The sequence below is a fragment of the Podarcis pityusensis genome (assembly GCF_964106645.2).
Source record: "Podarcis pityusensis genome assembly, chromosome: 16".
Taxonomy (NCBI): domain Eukaryota; kingdom Metazoa; phylum Chordata; class Lepidosauria; order Squamata; family Lacertidae; genus Podarcis; species Podarcis pityusensis.
Window position 1 is genome coordinate 16,962,899 of NC_138041.1, and position 20,119 is coordinate 16,983,017.

A 20,119-nucleotide genomic window follows, 5' to 3' on the forward strand; every position below is an offset into this window, starting at 1 on the left:
CCGTTTCCCTGACTCACGCATGATGAGAAGGAAGCTGTGCTGGGCCAAAGCCAAGGGCAAGGCATTATTACCATCAACACCACTAGTCATTATTATTGGTATTCTTACACCCTATATTTTTCTAGGCACTGGAGATTAAGAAAGCAACATAGTCCTACTCACAAGCTTATAGTCTAATGGGCAGGGATGCTGTTCCAAAGGGCAGGGGTAGCCACACTAAAAGCCCTGCTCTGAGTTCACCGCAGAGCAGGCTTCTGAGATCTTTGGATCTTGCAAGATAAACTCTCCCGCAGACTGTTGCCATCTGCTGGGTGTATAAGGGATAAGCCGGTCCCTCAAGTAAGCTGGACCAGAAGTGTATGTTACATGTTACTGACAACACCATGAACTTGGTCAGATAGTAAATTGGCAGCCAGAATAAATCCTGCAAGAAAAGGTCTTACGTTTCAGAATGTAAACTCAGAATATCCACTGCTATACTCAAGTGTCAGAGGACCTAGATTTCGCTGACCCAGATTATGATGGTGGCAATCTGCCGCTTCTAGTAATTTTAAAATTTTGACCGTATTTAACTTGTTGCCATTAAGCAATGCTCACCTTTTTGAAGGCTAGGTTGCATATAAATATTATACCCCATATGAAGAGTTTGGGAAAACCATTTTTTTTTTGTGTGTGTGTGTGTGTGTGTGTGTGTGGAATGCATTTGTTCAGATGGCTGGTCTTAACAACAGCCATCATTTGATATTTAAGCTACGGAATGTCAAGTTTATGTATAATAATTCAGCTCTGAAACAGAAGGAAACCTTGGCATGCAAAGCCACCTTCTCAGTTATATATCCACTACTGTTTCTGAGCAGAATTTTAACTTTTAATAACTCAATTACACTACACATAATAACGTAAAAAGAACCTTTCTGGATGAGACCATTGGCCCATCGAGCCCAGCATCCTGTTCTCATAGTGGCCAACCAAATACCCGTGGGAAACCTTCAGGCAGGATCCGAGCACAAGAGCAACTCTCCCCTCCTGCAGTTTCCTCCTGCAGTTTGCCTCCGACTGTGGAGACAGAGCATAGCCATCATGACTAGTAGCCATTGATAGCTTTATCCTCCATGAATTTGTCTAATCCTCTTTAAAGCCATCTAAGATAAGGACCGTCATGCCCTCCTGCAGGAGGATTTTCGTAGTTTAACTATGCGCCGTCTAAAAAAATCCTTTCTTTTCTCTGTCCTGAGCCTTCCAACATTCAGCTTCCATGAATTCTAGCATTGTGAGAGAGGGAGAAAATCTCCAGAATTGACAAGGAACTGTGCCAGGGTCTCCTCCACTTCATCCATGCAAAAACTTAAATTGCTCCAACTTTTAATTAATTCAAAAAAAGGGGAAACCGTAAATTAGATGGAATGTGCCCCTAATGGCCATGTGTGACTCTCAGAGTGTGGCCACGTTCTGGAGTTCACCCCTAATCACTTTATTTCTCCTTGGCCTGTTAGCAGCACGTGCTGGGGTATCGCTTGACCTTTTCCCCCATCTCCGTTGCTGCTGCAGGATGGAGCCTGTGCCAGGGCAGAGGCGTGGGACGTTTGAAAACCCCAGCCTGTGGAAAACAGGAAGCTTAAAGAAAACAGGGAGAGGGAGGGAAGGGGACCTGGTTCTGTGTGGGCTCATTGTGAGCGGCAGAGGGGCTCTCTGCTGAGTCAGCATGAGCGCGAAAACCTTCTCCGAGGCTAAGGAAGGGTTGGCAAGAAGGGGAGCGGATGACAGTTCCCCAAGCAAAACACACCTTTTGTTGTTGCAGATGTTTCGGACTCCAACTCCCAGAAGCTCTGCTAGTCAGCATGGCCAATAGCCGGGGGAGATGGGATCTGTAGTTCAGGGACATCTGGTGGGCTGGGGGGAGGGGAGAAAATTCCCTTTGGGGTTCAGTACAGAGGCTCACATCAAATTCTCTTTTTAAATTTTTTCCTTATATATAATTTTTATTAAATTTTCCATTTTACAGTTTAAAATACTCATTTAAACCTCCTTAAAAGATCAGTGACTTCCCTTATTCTCTTTCCATGGTTCATTTTGCATATCATAAATCCCTGCATATTTTACAAAAACTAAGCCATTCAGTATTCTATTATTACATCCATCAAAACTTATTTACACTGTTGAATTTATCTTAATGCTGCCAACGTTTTCAAGTGTATACAATTTCCCCCCATATATTCAATAAGGGTCTTCTTACTGTCTTATTCTGTATGTTAAATCTGCAAGCTGCGCATATTCTGCCAGCTTAAGTTGCCATTCTTCTTTAGTTGAGACCTCACTTGTTTTTCTGTTTTTGGGCTAGCAAAACATGAGCCGCAGTAGTGGCATACATAAATAACATTTTTTCCTTTTTTTTTTTTTTTGGCTCACACAAAGTTCTCAGTTAGTCAGAATTATTCAGAATTGCATTACAGGATAGAATCCAAAATAGCCTGTGGAAGCATTTCCATTAGCACACATCCTAGATGGGCAAAATATATGTCATCTTCGCCGGTTATTTTCCAGTCAACCAACCTTCTGCCGCCTGAGTACCACACTATCTGTTCTTCCAATCACAGTCCTTGAAAACACTTCCTCAAGTTTTTTGCTGTACGTGCAAAGCCCTCTATCTAGAGTTGTTTTTCACTCTTAACAGTCAGTGTTAGGTTTCCTCCTGAATCCAGTTTTGTGGCCAGACAGCCCTCTTACGTAGTAACACTAGTCTTACTGAGTTTTGCAGAATTTCTACCTCACCCTGCCCCTTGCAGTTTCCCCCTCTTTGCCCTCTCCACTGGGTCACACTCACGGCCAGGTAGCTTGTAGCAGCTGCTCTCCTTTATAATAATATCATGCTTGTCATTCATGTAGCATGAATGCTTATCACTTATGAAGCTCTTTCACATTTTACTTGGTGATCCTTACTGCAGTCTTGACCCTTAACTGCAGTATAATTATGTGATGGGACGATGAGCTGCTTGTGTGTAAAATCCAAGTCCCTCAGAGTTTGGTCAAGTTTGCAAACCTCTGTCTGTAACGGAGCCCCTTAAACATGGCTCCGTCAGTCGCTGGCAGATTCCGACAGTGGTTGCTTTCGGAATCGCTTCCAACATAAAAGCTCCTTAACGGAAACACGTCTTCTGGACTCTCTGCGTGACAGTTTCCGGCGAGGAGTGGGTGTCCCTACAGGAGGTCCTGAAACCTCCCCACTGTTTTCGCTGGAAGTGTCTCTGAGCCATCCCTCCAGCTCACTTTCCCTCAGCTCACCTCCTCTCCCCCTACTGGTTCCCTCTTCAGCTGCTGAGTCTCTCCCAACCTGTGTGAGCCCTTTCACCTCCCTTCCTTCCGATGGCAGTTCCCTGACATCCACCTCCCCTCCAGGGCCCCCTTCACCCCCTCCCGCCCCCTCCTCTACGGGCGGTGAGGAGGCAAAACCCCGGAATGAACTTCCTTCATCTTCCGATGTCTCGAACACTTCTCTCCACCTGTTGCGGTTCCTGGTCTCGAAGTACTCCTCCTCCTCAGAGTCCATCTCCCCTTCCCCTTCCGAGTCCGGGAATCCTTCCAACTCCTCCTCCTCATCGGTGGTCCCAAAGTATTCCCTCCGGAACCTCTCCACAGGCTGAGGTTTCCTTGGGAACCTTTGATGGAACGTTTCTATCAATACCTCGTCATTGATATCTTCTGCCATTACCCAAGTGTTTTCTGACTCCGGTTCTCCTTCCCACGCTACCAAATACTCCACCTGATCCCCCTTCCACCTGGCGTCGAGGATTTCTGCCACATGGCTGCTGCATTCTCTTTCTTCTATGACCGGTCCCCGAGTGGCCATCCCTTCTTGTCCCCCCTCATACGGTGACAGTAACGACCTGTGAAATACTGGGTGCAGTTTCATGTGGTTGGGTAACCGGAGCCTGAAAGCCACTGGGTTGACCTGTTGAATGACCTCAAAGGGACCCAATCTCCTGGGTCTTAATTTCTTACAACCTCCTTTGAACGGCAACCCTTGGGTTGACAGCCACACCCTATCTCCCACCCTTATGGTTTCACCTTCCCTTCGGTTCTTGTCTGCCTGCCTCTTGTATTCTTCCTTCGCCCTTTCTAAGTTGAGTTGGAGCTGACGATGGATTGCTTCCATTTCTTTCCTCGAAACCCCCTGGTTCCTCTCCCTCACCCCTAAGACCTCTGAGCTTATTCTGGGCGTATTCATCATTCTCTGTTTCCTCTACCAGTTCTCTTTGCCCCACCAATGCCGCCCCACACACCCAGCGGTCCTCTGGGATGACATGTCTCTCTTCGGGTGCCCCCTCCCCTTCCAAATATTCAGGTTTGCGTGAGAGAGCGTCCGCCCTAACATTTTCTGGACCTGGCACATAACAAATTTCAAAGTGGAATTTGGAGAACTCCTGGGCCCATCTCACTTGCCGTTGGTTGAGCACTCGTGCCGTTCTCCAATACTCTAAGTTCTTGTGGTCCGTGCACACTTGCACCTTATGTTGTGCCCCAATTAATAAATGCCTCCATCTCCTGAACGCTTCATGAATGGCTAGTAGTTCTCGGTCATACACCGTGTAGTTCCTCTCAGATTTGTTCAGCTTTCGCGAAAAAAAGGCACACGGTCTCCACTCCGACTCCTCCTTGCCAGGCTGCAGAAGCACCGCCCCCACAGCCTGGTCTGATGCGTCTGTTTCCACTCGCATCGGTTTTTGTAAATCCACACGCAGGAGCTGTTCTTCCGAAGCGAACGCCCTTTTCAGCTCCTCAGAAGCTCGCTCCGCCTCCGCCGTCCAAACGAATTTCCTCTTACTGCTGAGACAGTCCGTAATGGGCGCCGTCAAGTGGGCAAAATTTCTGATGAACTTCCGATAGAAGTTTCCAAACCCAAGGAATCTTTGCACATCCTTCCTTGTTTTCGGTGTTTTCCATTCCAGTACCGCTTGGACCTTGCCAGGATCCATGGCCAATCCCTTGTCCGACAAGCAGTACCCCAGGAATTCCACCTCCTTGGCATGAAACTGACACTTCTCTAGCTTCACCCACAGCTGATTGGCTTGCAGTCTGCCCAACACTTCCCTGACGTCTTTTACATGCTGCTCCTCATTCTCTGAATATACTAACACGTCATCTAAGAAGGCCACACAATTCTTGTAAAGCAAAGGCCCCAGGACGTGGTTCATAAACGATTGAAAGCACGCGGAGCCTGCTTGTAAGCCGAAGGGCATAACTAAATATTCAAATGCCCCCAAAGGGGTGAACATGGTGGTTTTCCATTCATCCCCCTTCCTTATTCGTATCAGGTTGTACGCCCCCCTCAGGTCCAGTTTAGTAAAAATCTTTCCCTTCCTGACCCTTGTCAAAATGTCATCAATTCTGGGCATCGGGAAAGTCACTGGTTCTGACACTGCATTTAAGGCCCTGAAGTCCACTACAAGTCTAGGTTTGTCCGTGTTTTTTTTTATCCACAAAAAACACTGGGCTGCCCCCCACCGCCCTGGACTCTCTGATGAACCCTCTCTTCAGGTTCTTGTCAATGAACTCCCTTAGCTCCTGCATCTCTCTGTCTGACATGGCGTACAGCTTGCCTACAGGGAGCTGTGCCCCAGGGAGTAAATTGATTTGACAGTCAAAGGGCCTATGTGGGGGTAGTTTGTCTGCCTCCCTCTCGCTGAAGACGTTGCTCAGGTCGGCGTATTGTTGGGGAACCTTCCCCTTCTCCGTTACTTCCGTCCCTGCTAGAGTGGCTCTGGCCCCTCCTTGAGCTCTCCCCCAAAGGAGACCACTCTCTGGTGCCAGCCCACTAGCGGATCATGTAACGCTAGCCAGCTCATCCCCAAAATAATGGGAGCTCCTCCCAAGGTAGCCACATTAAACGCTATTAGCTCAGTGTGTCTTGCTACCCTCATTATCATTGGGACGGTCTGCTGGCTGACTTCTCCTCCCAGCAGCTCCCTTCCATCGATCGTGGTCACCTGCAAAGGGTTACTTAAAGGGATAGTCTGTATCTGGTGCTCAGCAGCAAACTCCTTACTCATGAAATTGCAGGAGCTGCCTGAGTCCAATAGCGCCTTTATCTTTAGTGGGTGTCCGTTAGGCAGCTCTAGTAACACCTCTATCACTAGGGCGGGTTTAGGAGGTTCCGGCGTGGGCACTTTCACTGCTCTTTGGCCTGGCTGCTGTGCCCTGACGGTGGCAGCCAGGCGTTGGCTTTTACTTGCTCCGGTACCTTTTCCTCCCTCGCCCTAGTGATAGAGGTGTTACTAGAGCTGCCTATCACTAGGGCGGGTTTAGGAGGTTCCGGCGTGGGCACTTTCACTGCTCTTTGGCCTGGCTGCTGTGCCCTGACGGTGGCAGCCAGGCGTTGGCTTTTACTTGCTCCGGTACCTTTTCCTCCCTCTCCCCAACAGCTCCCGCCATTCCTTGCCATTCCTTTCTTTGGGGGCAGACTCTGGCAAAATGACCTGGCTGTTGGCAGAGATAACATTTCTTGGCGCCCTTCCCCTCCTTCTTCCGCTCTTCACTGGGCTTTGAAACTGCGCGCGCGCTGTTCCAATTTCCATCGGCTCTCTTTCATCGGCGGGAACGGTGGCTCTGGAATCTCTGGAATGTGAAGCTCCCTCCAACGTTCCCCCTTCCCTTCCCGCCTCTCCAAGGCTCTCGCCTCTTGGCGCGCTCCTATGGTCAGCGCTGATTTGGTCAGCTGGTCCATAGACTCCGCCCTGGGCGCCCGGGAAAGTTCGTCTTTCACAGCCGAAGAAAGCCCTTCTTCAAAGAGCATTTGAATGGGTTCCGCCGATAGATCCCACCCCAATTTATGGATCAACATGGTAAACTCAGTCCAGTACTCACGAACAGATCGGCTCCCCTGTTTGCACGCCATTAACTGTCTGCGTACCACTCCCTGCTCAATATCGCTGGAAAACATCAGATCCATGGCACGAAAAAACTTCCTCGTGTCCTTCAGGATGTCATTATTCGTTGCCATCAGGGGCCTCACCCAGTCTTTCGCCCCCTTTTCGAGATGCCCAATCACAAAAGCCACCCGCGATTCCTCGTCGGGAAAGTCATCAAACTGCAGATTAAGGGCATATTGCATCTCTGTCCTAAAGGTATGATAGTCCTTGGGCTCCCCCCCAAACTTCTGTACCAATCCTGGCAACTTTCTGGCGAGCGGGGTGGTTTTCCCCTTCTCTGCATCTTGAGCCCTCCTCTCCTCGAGCCTCGCCGTCTGCAGCGCTAGCTGGACCTCCAACGCCCGGTACCTTTCTTCCAGGCTTGGACCCGCTCCAGCTCCTGCTTCTCCGGTTCCGGCTGGGTTGCTCATGATGCCTTCTCCTGCACAAGCTGCTCACGGAGACTGTCGGAATGCTGTGATGGGACGATGAGCTGCTTGTGTGTAAAATCCAAGTCCCTCAGAGTTTGGTCAAGTTTGCAAACCTCTGTCTGTAACGGAGCCCCTTAAACATGGCTCCGTCAGTCGCTGGCAGATTCCGACAGTGGTTGCTTTCGGAATCGCTTCCAACATAAAAGCTCCTTAACGGAAACACGTCTTCTGGACTCTCTGCGTGACAGTTTCCGGCGAGGAGTGGGTGTCCCTACAGGAGGTCCTGAAACCTCCCCACTGTTTTCGCTGGAAGTGTCTCTGAGCCATCCCTCCAGCTCACTTTCCCTCAGCTCACCTCCTCTCCCCCTACTGGTTCCCTCTTCAGCTGCTGAGTCTCTCCCAACCTGTGTGAGCCCTTTCACCTCCCTTCCTTCCGATGGCAGTTCCCTGACAAATTATTAGCTCCGAAACATAATAATGCACACACAGACGTACATATAACACAGATATTTTATTATTCTTTCATTTATGTCCCACCCTTTTCTGCAAGGAGCTCAGGGTAGTGTAGATGGTTGCCCACCCTACATTTATTTCCCACAACAACCCTGCGAGTTAGGTTTCCAGGGGACAATGTAGAAAAGATAGATTTGTAGAGGTCTGGCTTTATTTTATTACATATGTCAATAAGCAATAACATGGTCTGTCCCCTCTCTCTGCTTATCAATGAATTTGGTTGATCCAATACTATAGGATGCAATTCCTCTTTAAGATTCTTTCCACCCACAGCATGCATGGTTTTATTTTATTCTATGTTTAAAATCCTCCTTATCTTTATATTTTGAATTATGCCAGCCTGGTGTCTATTTCTTTTTCTTAACCCAATGATGTGTTCTCTTTCAGTCACTTTTCTTGCTTTCTTTGTAATAATAAAAAGGAAAAAGGAAAAAAAAAACCAAGCAAATCCTTCTCTCCTTGTAGGTTGGGGTATTGCAGTACAGCGAGGTTGCTGTCCACGAATGGACTCTGAAGGATTACCAAACAGCAGAGGAGGTCATTGAAGCCGCCAAAAACATCAGCCGCCAGGAGGGGCTCGAAACTAGGACAGCGTCTGCCATCCACAAAGCCTGGTGTGTGTTTGTGTGTGTGTGTGTCTTCATCCTGACAGAGACAGACAAGCAGGAGCCCAGCTCACGTCGAAAGAGGCATTTTGCAAAGAAGCAAGTGGCTTTATTGGGGTGTGTGTGTTGTGTTTTGAATGAGCTCCAATGGTCTGGTATGTATGGACGCAGCGTCTCTCAGCCTGACCTACGTCACAGGGTTGTTGTGAGGATACAACAACAACAACAACAATAATAACAACAACAATTTATTTATACCCCACCCATCTGGCTGGGTTTCCCCAGCCACTCTGGGTGGCTCACAACAGAATATTAAAAACATGATAAAACATCAATCATTAAAAACTTCCCTAAACAGGGTTGTATTCAGATGTCTTCTAAAAGTCACATAGTTGTTTATTTCCATGATGGGAGGGCATTTCACAGGGTGGGCTCCACCACCAAGAAGGCTCTCTGCCTGGTTCCCTGTAGCCTCACTTCTCACAGTGGGGGAACCGCCAGAAGGCCCTCAGAGCTGGACCTCAGTGTCTGAGATGAACGATGGGGGTGGAGATGCTCCTTCAGGCATACTGGGCCGAGGTCATTTAGGGCTTTAAAGGTCAGCACCAACACTTTGAATTATTCTCAGAAATGTACTGGGAGCCAATGTAGGTCTTTCATGACTGGTGTTATAGAGCCTTGTGCGGCACCTTGGAGGAAAGATGGGAAGGAAAAGCAGCAAGTAAATAAATAAGTTCTCCTGCATTTCAGCATGGTTTGTGCAGGAGAACATCCTGGCAGGTGGTGCTCTGGTGAGTCGGATCTGTTAGGCTTCCATTGGTGCTGGTCTGAATGGCACACAAAATCTTGCCTACCGCCAGCGTCTCCAAGAAATGCCATTCTCAGAACAGGAGCGCATCTTTGTTATCTTCCCTCCTCACCTCTTGTTTCTCTCTTCAGCACAGAGGCCTTTAGCCCAGAAAGAGGCGGGAGAGAGGGAGCCACCAAGCTGATGATTGTGGTGACTGACGGGGAGTCCCACGATGGCGAAGAACTCCAAGACGCCCTGGAAGAGTGTGAGAAACGGAACGTGACACGCTACGCCATTGCAGTGAGCATGCGCTGGTGCCAGGAGGCTTTTGGGTGGCGGCAGTGATGTGGGTGTGCATGCGTGTGAAAAAGAGAGGGAGCAAGGGCTGAGAGAGGTGCCATGTGAAAAAGAGTTCAAAGCAGGTTCTTCTGCCATGATTCCACGTCTAGCTTCCTTCCGCCTTGACAGATAATAAGGGCTTCATTATTAAACGGTTTCAGTACTAAATTTAATATTGGTTCATTCCAACTTGCATATGAAGGAGCTGCAAATTTATATATTTAATGATTTCAGTGTGAAAGAGGCGGAAGTTGACATGCTCTTCTGAGATAACTAGCAGAATCTATTGCTTGAATCCTTTTGTATTGCTCTCTCTTGGTCCCCACTATTGTATTCATCCCCCACCCACCCAAATATTTTCAGGTGAGTTTCAAGTAGGGAGGTAAGAAGGGCGTTGCTTTCTGTCTCACCCTGTGTTCCTCCCATGCAGCCCTTGCTTCTGTTCTCCTGCAGTCCACCCTTTTCTAAAAACAACATTATTCGCTTTCCACCATGGCGACATAAATTACGTTATTCCACCTCATTAATTTCAGTGCAGAGGAAGCACAATGCAAATGGTGGTGGTGAGGGAAATGTAACCAACTGCAAATTGTTTGTGGACTGAAATCAACAACAACAGTGAATACCAGTCATATCCGCTGGATTGATTCCCGTTCCAGACATTAAACAAATAAGCAAACGTGGGCAATTTTCTGCTCCCGTTTCCATTTTCTGCGGAATTCTCTTACACCCTTAGTTGTCACAATGTGTCATAATGAGCACTTTTTGCACCTCAAACTTTTTTTGAAAAATGGCTTTTGTTCCCTCAGGTGTTGGGGCACTACATTCGGCGGCAGAAAGACCCAGACTCTTTCATCAACGAGATTAAATACATTGCCAGCGACCCTGATGAGAAGTATTTCTTCAACGTGACTGATGAGGCGGCCCTGAATGATATTGTGGATGCCTTAGGGGACAGGATATTTAGCCTTGAAGGTTCGAGAAGGGGGAGGGGGAAAAAGGGGGGAGGCTACCACCAGATTCCCTGTGGTTTATGAAAGTTAAACAAAATGGAGTGCAGAAGAAGTGTTAGTAGGAAGCTCTCTAACACCTCCTTCATAACAAGCTCCCAGCAGACTTTGTAAACCTCAGTATGAGTGGGACACAGTCCTGGCTCAAACCTTAAGGGCCCTCAGCACTGGGGCCCTCTTCTGCACTAATAGCGCCCCCTGTTGGGCTTACACGGTAGTGGCCACAGTCAGTGTCGGGTGACCCTTCATTTTAATTTCTCACAGTGCCCTAGAGTAACAGGACATTGGGAGCACTGTGGAGGATTTAAAATAGTGGCTTCCTTTGCCAAAAGCTGTGTGGTGATACCAGGCAAGCATAAGATTCTCTGCTGAGAGAGATTTGGATAAATCTTATAATGGGGGGCATTTGCAATGGAGAATTGGCAGGGCAGATTAAGCCCCTTCCCTCCCTCCCTGTCAGTGCTCACCTGCTATTTCAGCAAACAGAGCACACCTTGTTCATTTATCAATCTGCCTACTATATTTATCTTACTACTTTGTTGATTTTCTACTAAAATAAATACCCAAAGAGGTGTGCAACTATTAACAGATTTCTTCTCCCCCCCCCCCCCTTCTCCTCAGGGACCCGTGAATACAGCTCATTTGAGTTGGAAATGTCTCAGATTGGCTTCTCTATGCACCTCCTTGAGGTAAGAAGATACATTGTGGTGCAAAGTGTGGTTCTCAAACCTTCCCTCATGGACCATTTGAAAATTGCAGAGGTTCTTGGCCTCGCCACTTAAGGATTGTTCTGCCTGTTTGTAGCTTTTGTAATGCTGTATGACTTCTATTTGTAATGTTATGGGCTTCAGAGGGTTCAGTCTGGATGACCCCTTAAGATCCTTTCCAAGCCTGGGATCCGGTGTATCAAAGGCTAGAGTCTATAGAAGAAAGCTGACTGAAGTGAGCAGGCCAGTTCCCATGTCAAGATAAAGGCCTTAGCTAATCAGCTAAGTGCCCGTCATTCGCATCTTCAAGGAGTGAGCTCTGTTTCCATAGAGACAAATAGCGAGACTTGTCTCACTTCACCAGCTGCATACCTCAGCATCCTAGGAATGATAGGACAAAGCAGGGAGTTGTGGGTGAGAGTTTGGCTGGTGCTGGAAGCTGGATACACAGAGATGTGTGTGCTCTGTGTTGGATTTGGGCCTTCCCTTGAAATCTAATAGGAAAGCAGGATCTCTTGGGGTACGAATGCTGTGAGCCCCTCCATCCTCCATGCTCAGGTTGTATAAATGTGTAAATACAATCATATACACTAAAGACACCACAGTCTCCATTGTTGACCTTCAATCCAAGACAGCCAAACCCTGGTTAAGCAGGCACCATTCTTTTTTACAGAGCTCTGAATTAAGTTCATGGGTCTCTCCGTTGGTCCACAGACCACAGTTTGGGAACCACAAAGGGTAAACTGACACGCCCGAGTTTAGCCAACGTGATGTCTTCCTAAGGTAGTTGGACTTCATCTCCCATGAGCTCTTGCCCAGTGGCCATTACTGCTTGGGGCTGATGGGAGTCATGGTGCAACAGCATATGGTACACCCCCTGCTGGCTGCCTCTGGTATCACTGCGTGAAAGGCAGGGGCAAATGGTTTCGGCTGCAGTCTTACTTGTGTTGTCTGGCTGGACTGCTTATGTATCTGCTTGTTCCCTGGCAGGACGGGATCCTCTTTGGCATGGTAGGGGCATATGACTGGGATGGCGCAGTCTTGAAGGAGAGCAGGAGTGGGCGGTTCATCCCGCCAAGGGAGGCCTTTGAGAGGGAGTTCCCCCTGAGGCTGAAAAACCACGCAGCCTATCTGGGTAAGGAAGGATGCCGCTTCCCATTATACAGGGAGGGAAAGAGTGGAGACCCACAAAGGGCACAAAGATAAAATCAGACCACCTGCAGGATCAGGCCAGAGGTCCTTCTAGCGCAACATCATAGAGGCCTCTGGGAAGTCCACAAGGAGATCAGGAAGCCAGTAGTCCTCCCCTGGTATCCACAGGTAGACTTGCCCTGTAGATTGAGGTTTCATTTAATAGTCAAGGCAGTTGGCAGGTCTGTTCTTCACCCCATCTCCCCAATTCTTAATGGCTATTTGTTTCCAAAATCAAGGCGATAAAATGATCCCAGCATGTTTCAAGCACGGCTCCTGTTCAGAATAGAAAACTAAAGTGAGATGCATTTGTTTTGTTTGTTTGTTAAACCACTTGCTTATGTAGGACGAATAAAAGCAAGGCAGTCCTTTGCTTTCCCCTTTCACCAAGTGTGTGAGGCCAGTCAGTGCTTGTTCCCATTTTGCAGAAAGAAAAACTTAAGGCTGTGAGTGAAAAGCTAGCCAATTAGTTCAGGGCAAAACAAGAGTCCGCACAGCTTTATTATTTCTCTCTCTCGTTTCCTTCCCCAGGATACACAGTCTCCTCTATCAAGCTCAGGAACGGGAAGGGGCTGTATGTGGCTGGTGCCCCCCGCTTCAAGCACAAGGGGAAAGTGATCCTGTTTGAGATGAGCAGCGATGGCAGCGTAACCATTTCCCAGGCCCTTACTGGGGACCAAGTGAGTTTCAGGGCAGTGGAGATGATAGTAGCTGATTTCTGGAGTGACAACTGCGTCCCTAGAAACTTTGTTCTTTCATTCCCAAATATGTGTGCAGTTACTGAGAGAAGAGAGTAAAAGACAGTCTGCACATGATCAGAGACACTCCTTCCTTTCATATAACCTCACCTGCTGGCTAAGGCTGAGGCCCAGACTCATTATGGTGGGAGGAGGCAGGGGTTAGGGATGCTGCTCCTTAGGGAAGGGAGATGCAACCCTTCCACTATCTTTGCAGGCACAACTAGAACTCGTAACACAGAACTTCAGGGTCCAAACAGATGGAGGTGGTTTCCAGCACAATTTATAGCAGCCAAGGATGGGTTGGGGGTGGTGGAGGTCATTATGGATTGGGGACTGAACTGAAATACCCTCTGCACCTGAATGTAAATACCTGAATGTATTGATTTTTTTCTACAGCACCATCTATTCAGATGATGCTTTATAAAGAGCAGGTATTTGAAAACTCTGAATTCCTCAAGATTCAGAGTCTTGCCTGACACACACACACACACACGATAGATAGATAGATAGATAGATAAGATGATAGATAGATAGATAGATAGATAGATAGATAGATAGATAGATAGATAGATAAGATGGATAGATAGCCATGAAATTGCCCCCTGGACCTCTGAGTTTACATTTAGGTATCTGGGGGTGCAGCTTTCTTTACTGAGATCTGGAAACATGTGCAAAATCAGGGTTAAGATGCAGGATTGCTCTGATGTCCAGTGCAGAAGAACTTGTGCAGTTCTGACATAGCAGGTGGCGTCTTTCTCTGCAGATTGGCTCCTACTTTGGCAGTGAAATGTGCCCAGTGGACGTGAACGGAGATGGAATCACAGATGTACTGCTGGTGGCTGCCCCCATGTACCTGGGCCCACAGAACAAAGAGACAGGCCGCGTTTACATCTACAAAGTGGGGCAGGTGAGTGGTGTTGTTTAGGTTTTAAAAAAAACTATTTTTTTAAAGGGTTTTCTATAAACAGTTAGCAGGAATACAGACAATAGCAATGGGATACGACAATGTCTCCATCATCTTACATTAGTACGATACAGCAGCAGCAACAACAACTACTACTACTATTTATTTATTTATTTATACCCCCCCCCCCAATCTGGCTGGGTTTTCCCAGCCACTCTGGGCGGTTCAATAGAATATTAAACAGAATGAAACATCAAACATTAAAACTTCCCTAACATTTGAGTTTATCCTGACAATGAAGTAGACAAGGAAGTGTCCCTCCAGGAAGTTCCCAGCCACTTTCAGTCACCTAACAGATGAATGGGTACCAAGTTTGAACAACTTTATTAGGCCTACTCCTCTGGCTCTCCTGCATTCTTGAGTAAGCTAATTGCCAAACTCTCTCCTCCCAAGTGTTAACAGGAAGGCTGACCACTCCCTTCCAAGCCGTGCCATTTCCAGTCTGGCCTCTGCTGAGCAAAGAAATACCGTATTTTTCGCTCTATAAGATGCACTAGACCACAAGACACACCTAGTTTTTGGAGGAGGAAAACAAGAAAAAAAAATTCTGAATTTCAGAAGCCAGAACAGCAAGAGGGATCCCTCTTGCTGTTCTGGCTTCTCTGATAGCTGCACAGCCTGCATTCGCTCCATAAGACGCACACACATTTTCCCTTACTTTTTAGGAGGGAAAAAGTGAGTCTTATAGAGCAAAAAATACGGTATTTTTCACATGGAAGAGGTGCTTACAAAGCCAGTAAATTTCAAGCTCTTCTGACACATGACCCTCCTGGAACCTCATCCTGCAACAAAAAGTGCAACACCTGTATTGCGGCACTCAGCCTTGCCCAACCTGATGCCTTCCCTCCCAGGTGTTTTGGACTACAACTCCCATCAGCCCCTGCTAGAATGGCCAGTGGTCAGGGATGATGGGAGCCGTTGTCCAAAGCATTGCAGTGTTTTTGTTGGCTGAGCATAGGTCCAGTACTTTGCTGAGAACTCACTTTCCAGGATCTGAGGCATAAAAGGTTCTTTCTCATCAGCTGCTATCTGAGATCCTCTAAACTGGAGATTCCCCGGTTGAAACTGGGACCTTCTGCATGTGCTTCAATCCTGAGCCTTCCTCACAGTTCTTCAGGGCACACCATTGTGGGGGAGGGGGTTTTCTATCCTGAAGCCAATGCCCAATGGCTCCACTGTGCCTCCCATTTTAACCTTTCTCCCTCTTCTGAAGTTGCTTGTGTCTTTCAACGGGACCCTCCATGCCGACCCGAAACCTCAAGACGCTCGTTTTGGCTACTCCCTCCTGGCTGTCCCTGACCTTAATCACGACAGCTACAATGACGTTGTGGTGGGCGCGCCGCTGGAGGACAACCACCAGGGGGCAGTCTACATCTATCATGGCTACCGCACCACAGTGCTGCCCCGCTTCAAACAGGTGAGTGGGAGCCAGTGTCTGGCTCCAGTGTTTCAGTGCTCCCCACTATTCCAACAGCTCTTCCCACTAGGACATTTCCCCCAGTGTTTAGCCAAAATCGGTGCCCCTTGCCATTTCCACCCCCAGGCCCTGTTCGTATTCACTTCCGATGATCTGGGGGGCTTAAGATGGCATTTGCGTTTTCAGCAGGCAAATCACACTGCTGGGTGATGTTTAGCTCATGTCCTTTCTAAGCTGTGCTCCTACCAGGCCAAGTCTCCCTCCCTCATCCTAAACATGCACCTTCTATTTTATTTTATTGCCACTAAACGCAGCGCTTCACATTTGACTCTGTAGTATCACAAGCTGTTTTAGGTTTCAGCTCCAACCTGTCAATATCATTTTGATTCTTTTTTGCCTTTGGTAAATAACTATTTATTTCATTTTTAACCATGACAGGACACACAAAAATATATCAACGAAAACCAATAGCAAAAGAGAAGAGTAAAATGTAAAAGAGAGAAATGAGAAAGAAAACCATAGATAACAAAATTAAGCAATGTCCTCATACCATTTTGATTTTTGATTCTGATTCTCTCACCGCACTAAGTTCAGGACAGATAAAAGAAAATCCAGCGCATGGTTTAACTATGGAACTCTCTGCCACAGGAGGCAGGGATGGCTACCAACCTGGATGACTTTAAAAGAGGATTAGACAAATTAATGAAGGAGGGGGCTGTCAATGGCTACTTGCCACGAGGGCTGTGCTCTTCCTCCTCTCTCGGAGGCAGTGATGCTTCTGGAAACCACAGAAGGGGAGAGGGCTCTTGAGTTCAGGTCCCACTTGACGGCTTTCCATTGGGGCATCTGGTTGCTCACTGTGAGAACAAGTGGCTGGACTAGACGGGGTCTCCTTCGGCCTGTTCCAGCAGGCTCTTATGTTCTTAAGTACATTTGGAACGACTGCAGTCAGGGCTCTTACAGAGCAGCCTCACTGATTAAAACCAAACACCCCACATTCTCCCCCCCCCTTTTTCTTTTTGGATTTGCATTTTATTTATTTGTTAACATTCGTATATTACATCAGTAAACGTTGTCATATTACATTACAGGACTTACTATAATATAATTTCCAACATGTATAAAAAAATTATATACAAATTTTATATACCAAGAAAGAAGATTAAACAAAAAAAAGAAAGAACAAAGAGAAAAAACAAAAACAACCCCCCCAATCATATACATACCAACACGCTAGACTTCCTGTCTTTCCCATTGTATATTCCTTTTTTAGAAATGAACGTACTCTTATTATTGTATATTTCTTTACATATTATCTAATACATTCCTATATCAATATGTGCTCTTAGTCTTATTTCTCAACTCAGTCTCACTCCAATGTCAATCAAATGCTAGGATAGATAGCAAACCTTTACTGTATTTTTGAACATATGTTTTATATCTATCCCACTTTTCCATAAATTTTTGTTTTGAATTGCCTCTCAGGGTATTTGTTAACTGCGCCATATCAGCAAATTTTTGTAGCTTGTAATGCCAGTCCGTTATTGTCGGGGCTTCACACATTCTGTGTGTCTTCAGCTTTTGATTTGCTCTTTCCGACAGCGCATTGAGTCGGCCGGCCTCCGCCGAGGCCTCCGCTACTTTGGCCGCAGCTTGGACGGGCAAATCGATTTGGATGGGGATGGCCTGGTGGACCTTGCCGTTGGAGCACAGGGTGCTGCGGTGGTCTTGAGGTGAGGAAAGCTGAAAGGTGGGAGGGAATGAAGGCTGCACCCGGGCAGAGGGAACATCAAGGTCATTGAAGTGAGCTTCATGGCTGAATGGGAATCTGAACACTGGTCTCTCCCCAGGGACTAGTCTGATACTCTAACCGCTACACCACGCTGCCCCTCAAAGCAGTATCATACCACTTTAAACAATCACGGTTTCCCCAAAGGAAACTGTAGTATTTTAAGAGCTGTTGAAAGATCCATATTCCCCTTCCAGAGCGACAGTTCCCTGAGTGGTTTAGCAATCAATCCCTTTTCACTTTCACAGGGAACTCTGGGAATTGTAGCTCTGTGAGGGGAATAAGGGGTCTTCTAATAACTCTCAGGATTCTTTGCAGGGAGCCATGACTGTTTAAAGTGATACGATATTGCTTCAGACGTATAGCGCAGACCTTAGGCCCAACTTTGGGATTTTTTATTTATTTAACAATATCATTTTCCTTCCTGCTGAGGGGGGCAGGTCAAGGAGGATTGTGCAGGTCAACACTTCGGTCACTGCTAACCCTCCGTCCATCAATGTGATTCAGAAGAACTGCCAGAGGAACAGAAAGGAGTCTCTTTGTGTGACGGCAAACATCTGCTTCAGGGTGTCTTCCCGGTCTCTGGGCCCGAGGGACAGCCACTTCAGTGAGTAGCGCCCTCTCGGCAGGCGAGTTGTTAGGGGTTGGCAGGATCTTCTCCACGGTGTCCTCTGGACTGTTTCTGGGCAGTTAATGCATTTGGAGAAAACTTGAATTGGAGTGTTATCTGGGTTGCAAGGCAGGATCTTAATTTGGGGACGGAATAACTAAATATAAGGTAACTTTTAACTAGAGATTATTTACAGGATAATGAATGGGGGCAATGGAAGGGAAATTGATTTGCAAACAGGATCAGTTGGAAAATTAACTGGGGGTAAATTAATTAACGGGAAGCTGATTGGGGGCAATCTGGGGCAGGAGGCAGATTTGTTGAAGAATTTATCCAGGGGGATATGGATGAGAAATCAGGCAGCTTGCCTTCTGTGATACTTTAAATTTAAACTCGTTTTTGTGCCTGTAGGCCTGTGCCCCTAATCCAGGCATAGGCAAACTCGGCAATCCAGATGTTTTGAGACTACAACTCCCATCATCCCTACAGGACCAGTGGTCAGGGATGATGGGAGTTATAGTCCCAAAACATCTGAAGGGCTGAGTTTACCTATGCCTGCCCTAATCTTAAACTACCTTGCAACACCTCTGGGCCAGCTCTTGAGGAGCCTTGCGATTGGCTGTTGGCTGATCACATGACTGAAACTAGGCATCACCAGCCTAGGACCCTCCATAAGTTTCTGACTGCAGCTCCCACCAGCCCCAGCCCCCATGGCCAGTGCCCAAGGAGGATGGGAAATGTAGTCCACGGTTAGCAAAGGCTGGCTTTGCTTGACTCCACTCACTGCTTGGCCCTAGATATAAAGTACAACGTCTCCCTGGATGACAGGAAGTTTGGGGCAAGGGCCGTCTTCGATGGCAACTCCCAAAAGCTGCTGCAGAAGAGGACCCGGGCCACCGTGGGTAGGACAACCTGCTCGGCGGTCCGTTTCCACGTGATTGTGAGTACATTACAAGTGTGGGTGGGTCAGTTCTGACTCCGACTGATGCAGATAGAGACCCCATGGGTCATCTAGTCCAACCCCCTGCAATGCAGGAATCACCGCTAAAATATTCCAACCTCTGCTTAAAAACCACCAAGGTGCATGGTGTTCTCCTGTTTTAATCTCAGCAATGCTGTGAATCTTTACCAGGCCTGCTGTCTAAAGACAACCCTGGATTTGTTTATCCTTTGCAGGACACCTCCGATTACCTGAGGCCGGTTGCAGTCCTGGTGAAGTTTGCACTGAATGATGCTGAGCCAGGCCCTGTGCTGGACGATAAATCACCCACCAGTGTTAAGAAATTGGTGAGTAGCACATGCACAGATGCCCCATTACCAACTGCCCATGCCATTCCGCACGTCAAACCAGACCATCTTTGCTGCATGTCCTGCAAGACCTGCTTCCTGCTTTGCTAACCTGGGGGGTCAAGATCATTTTGGAGATACTTAATTCTTGCTATTACTGATATTATTATTTTTGTATTGTTACAGTTAGACCTTATTATGACCTACGTGGTATTTGTATAACTTTATTGTATAGTTACTGAAATGAATTTTTAAAAGGATCTAATGCATATATGGCTGCTTTTAGAAACAGAGCAGCATTCCCCCTTTATGTACCTTGCTTGAGAACTATATAGTTGTGTAACCTATTCATATAAGTTAATCTGTTTTTGAATCATGATTAATTCATAATACAATATAAAATTAAAATAAATTAATAAGTTAATAATATTGTGGAGAGGGGTTTGCATGACACAGAATCATCCTGCCTCTTGCTTTCTCTTTAGATCCCCTTCTTTAAGGATTGTGGTGAAGACGATGAGTGTATAACAGATCTGGTGTTGCGAGCTCAGATGGACATCACAGGATCCAGGTAGGAATTAGAGTGAAAGGTCCCTCTTTCACTACATCAGGCCAAGCAAGTAGTTCATCACCTTAGTTCATCAGTCACTTGCTGGTCCTCCTGGCCCAGGACCCTGTCAATCCAGTTCCTTCTTAACAGGTGGCAGGAGATCTGTTGCTGATGATAACCAGCTTGAGAATCATTTGATTGGGAGGCTGGGCAGAAATCAAGACTCCTGCCCTCCTCACCTTTTGCAAGGCAGGCGTTTGCCATCTCCTCTTCT

The 20,119-nt window shown here is 47.1% G+C and overlaps 1 protein-coding gene across 1 annotated transcript in view; it reads left to right on the forward strand.

Moving 5' to 3' along the window:
- Positions 1-20,119, forward strand: part of ITGA10 (integrin subunit alpha 10) — a 61,992-nt gene that overhangs the window by 28,481 nt on the left and 13,392 nt on the right. The window contains exons 7-19 of the mRNA XM_080984204.1: positions 8,312-8,460; positions 9,391-9,541; positions 10,390-10,555; positions 11,212-11,279; positions 12,288-12,432; positions 13,020-13,168; positions 13,992-14,135; positions 15,406-15,609; positions 17,212-17,342; positions 17,839-18,005; positions 18,806-18,948; positions 19,185-19,295; positions 19,781-19,866. Of these exons, the coding sequence (XP_080840330.1) occupies positions 8,312-8,460; positions 9,391-9,541; positions 10,390-10,555; positions 11,212-11,279; positions 12,288-12,432; positions 13,020-13,168; positions 13,992-14,135; positions 15,406-15,609; positions 17,212-17,342; positions 17,839-18,005; positions 18,806-18,948; positions 19,185-19,295; positions 19,781-19,866 (1,814 nt within the window). The remainder of the gene's footprint in view (positions 1-8,311; positions 8,461-9,390; positions 9,542-10,389; positions 10,556-11,211; positions 11,280-12,287; positions 12,433-13,019; positions 13,169-13,991; positions 14,136-15,405; positions 15,610-17,211; positions 17,343-17,838; positions 18,006-18,805; positions 18,949-19,184; positions 19,296-19,780; positions 19,867-20,119) is intronic.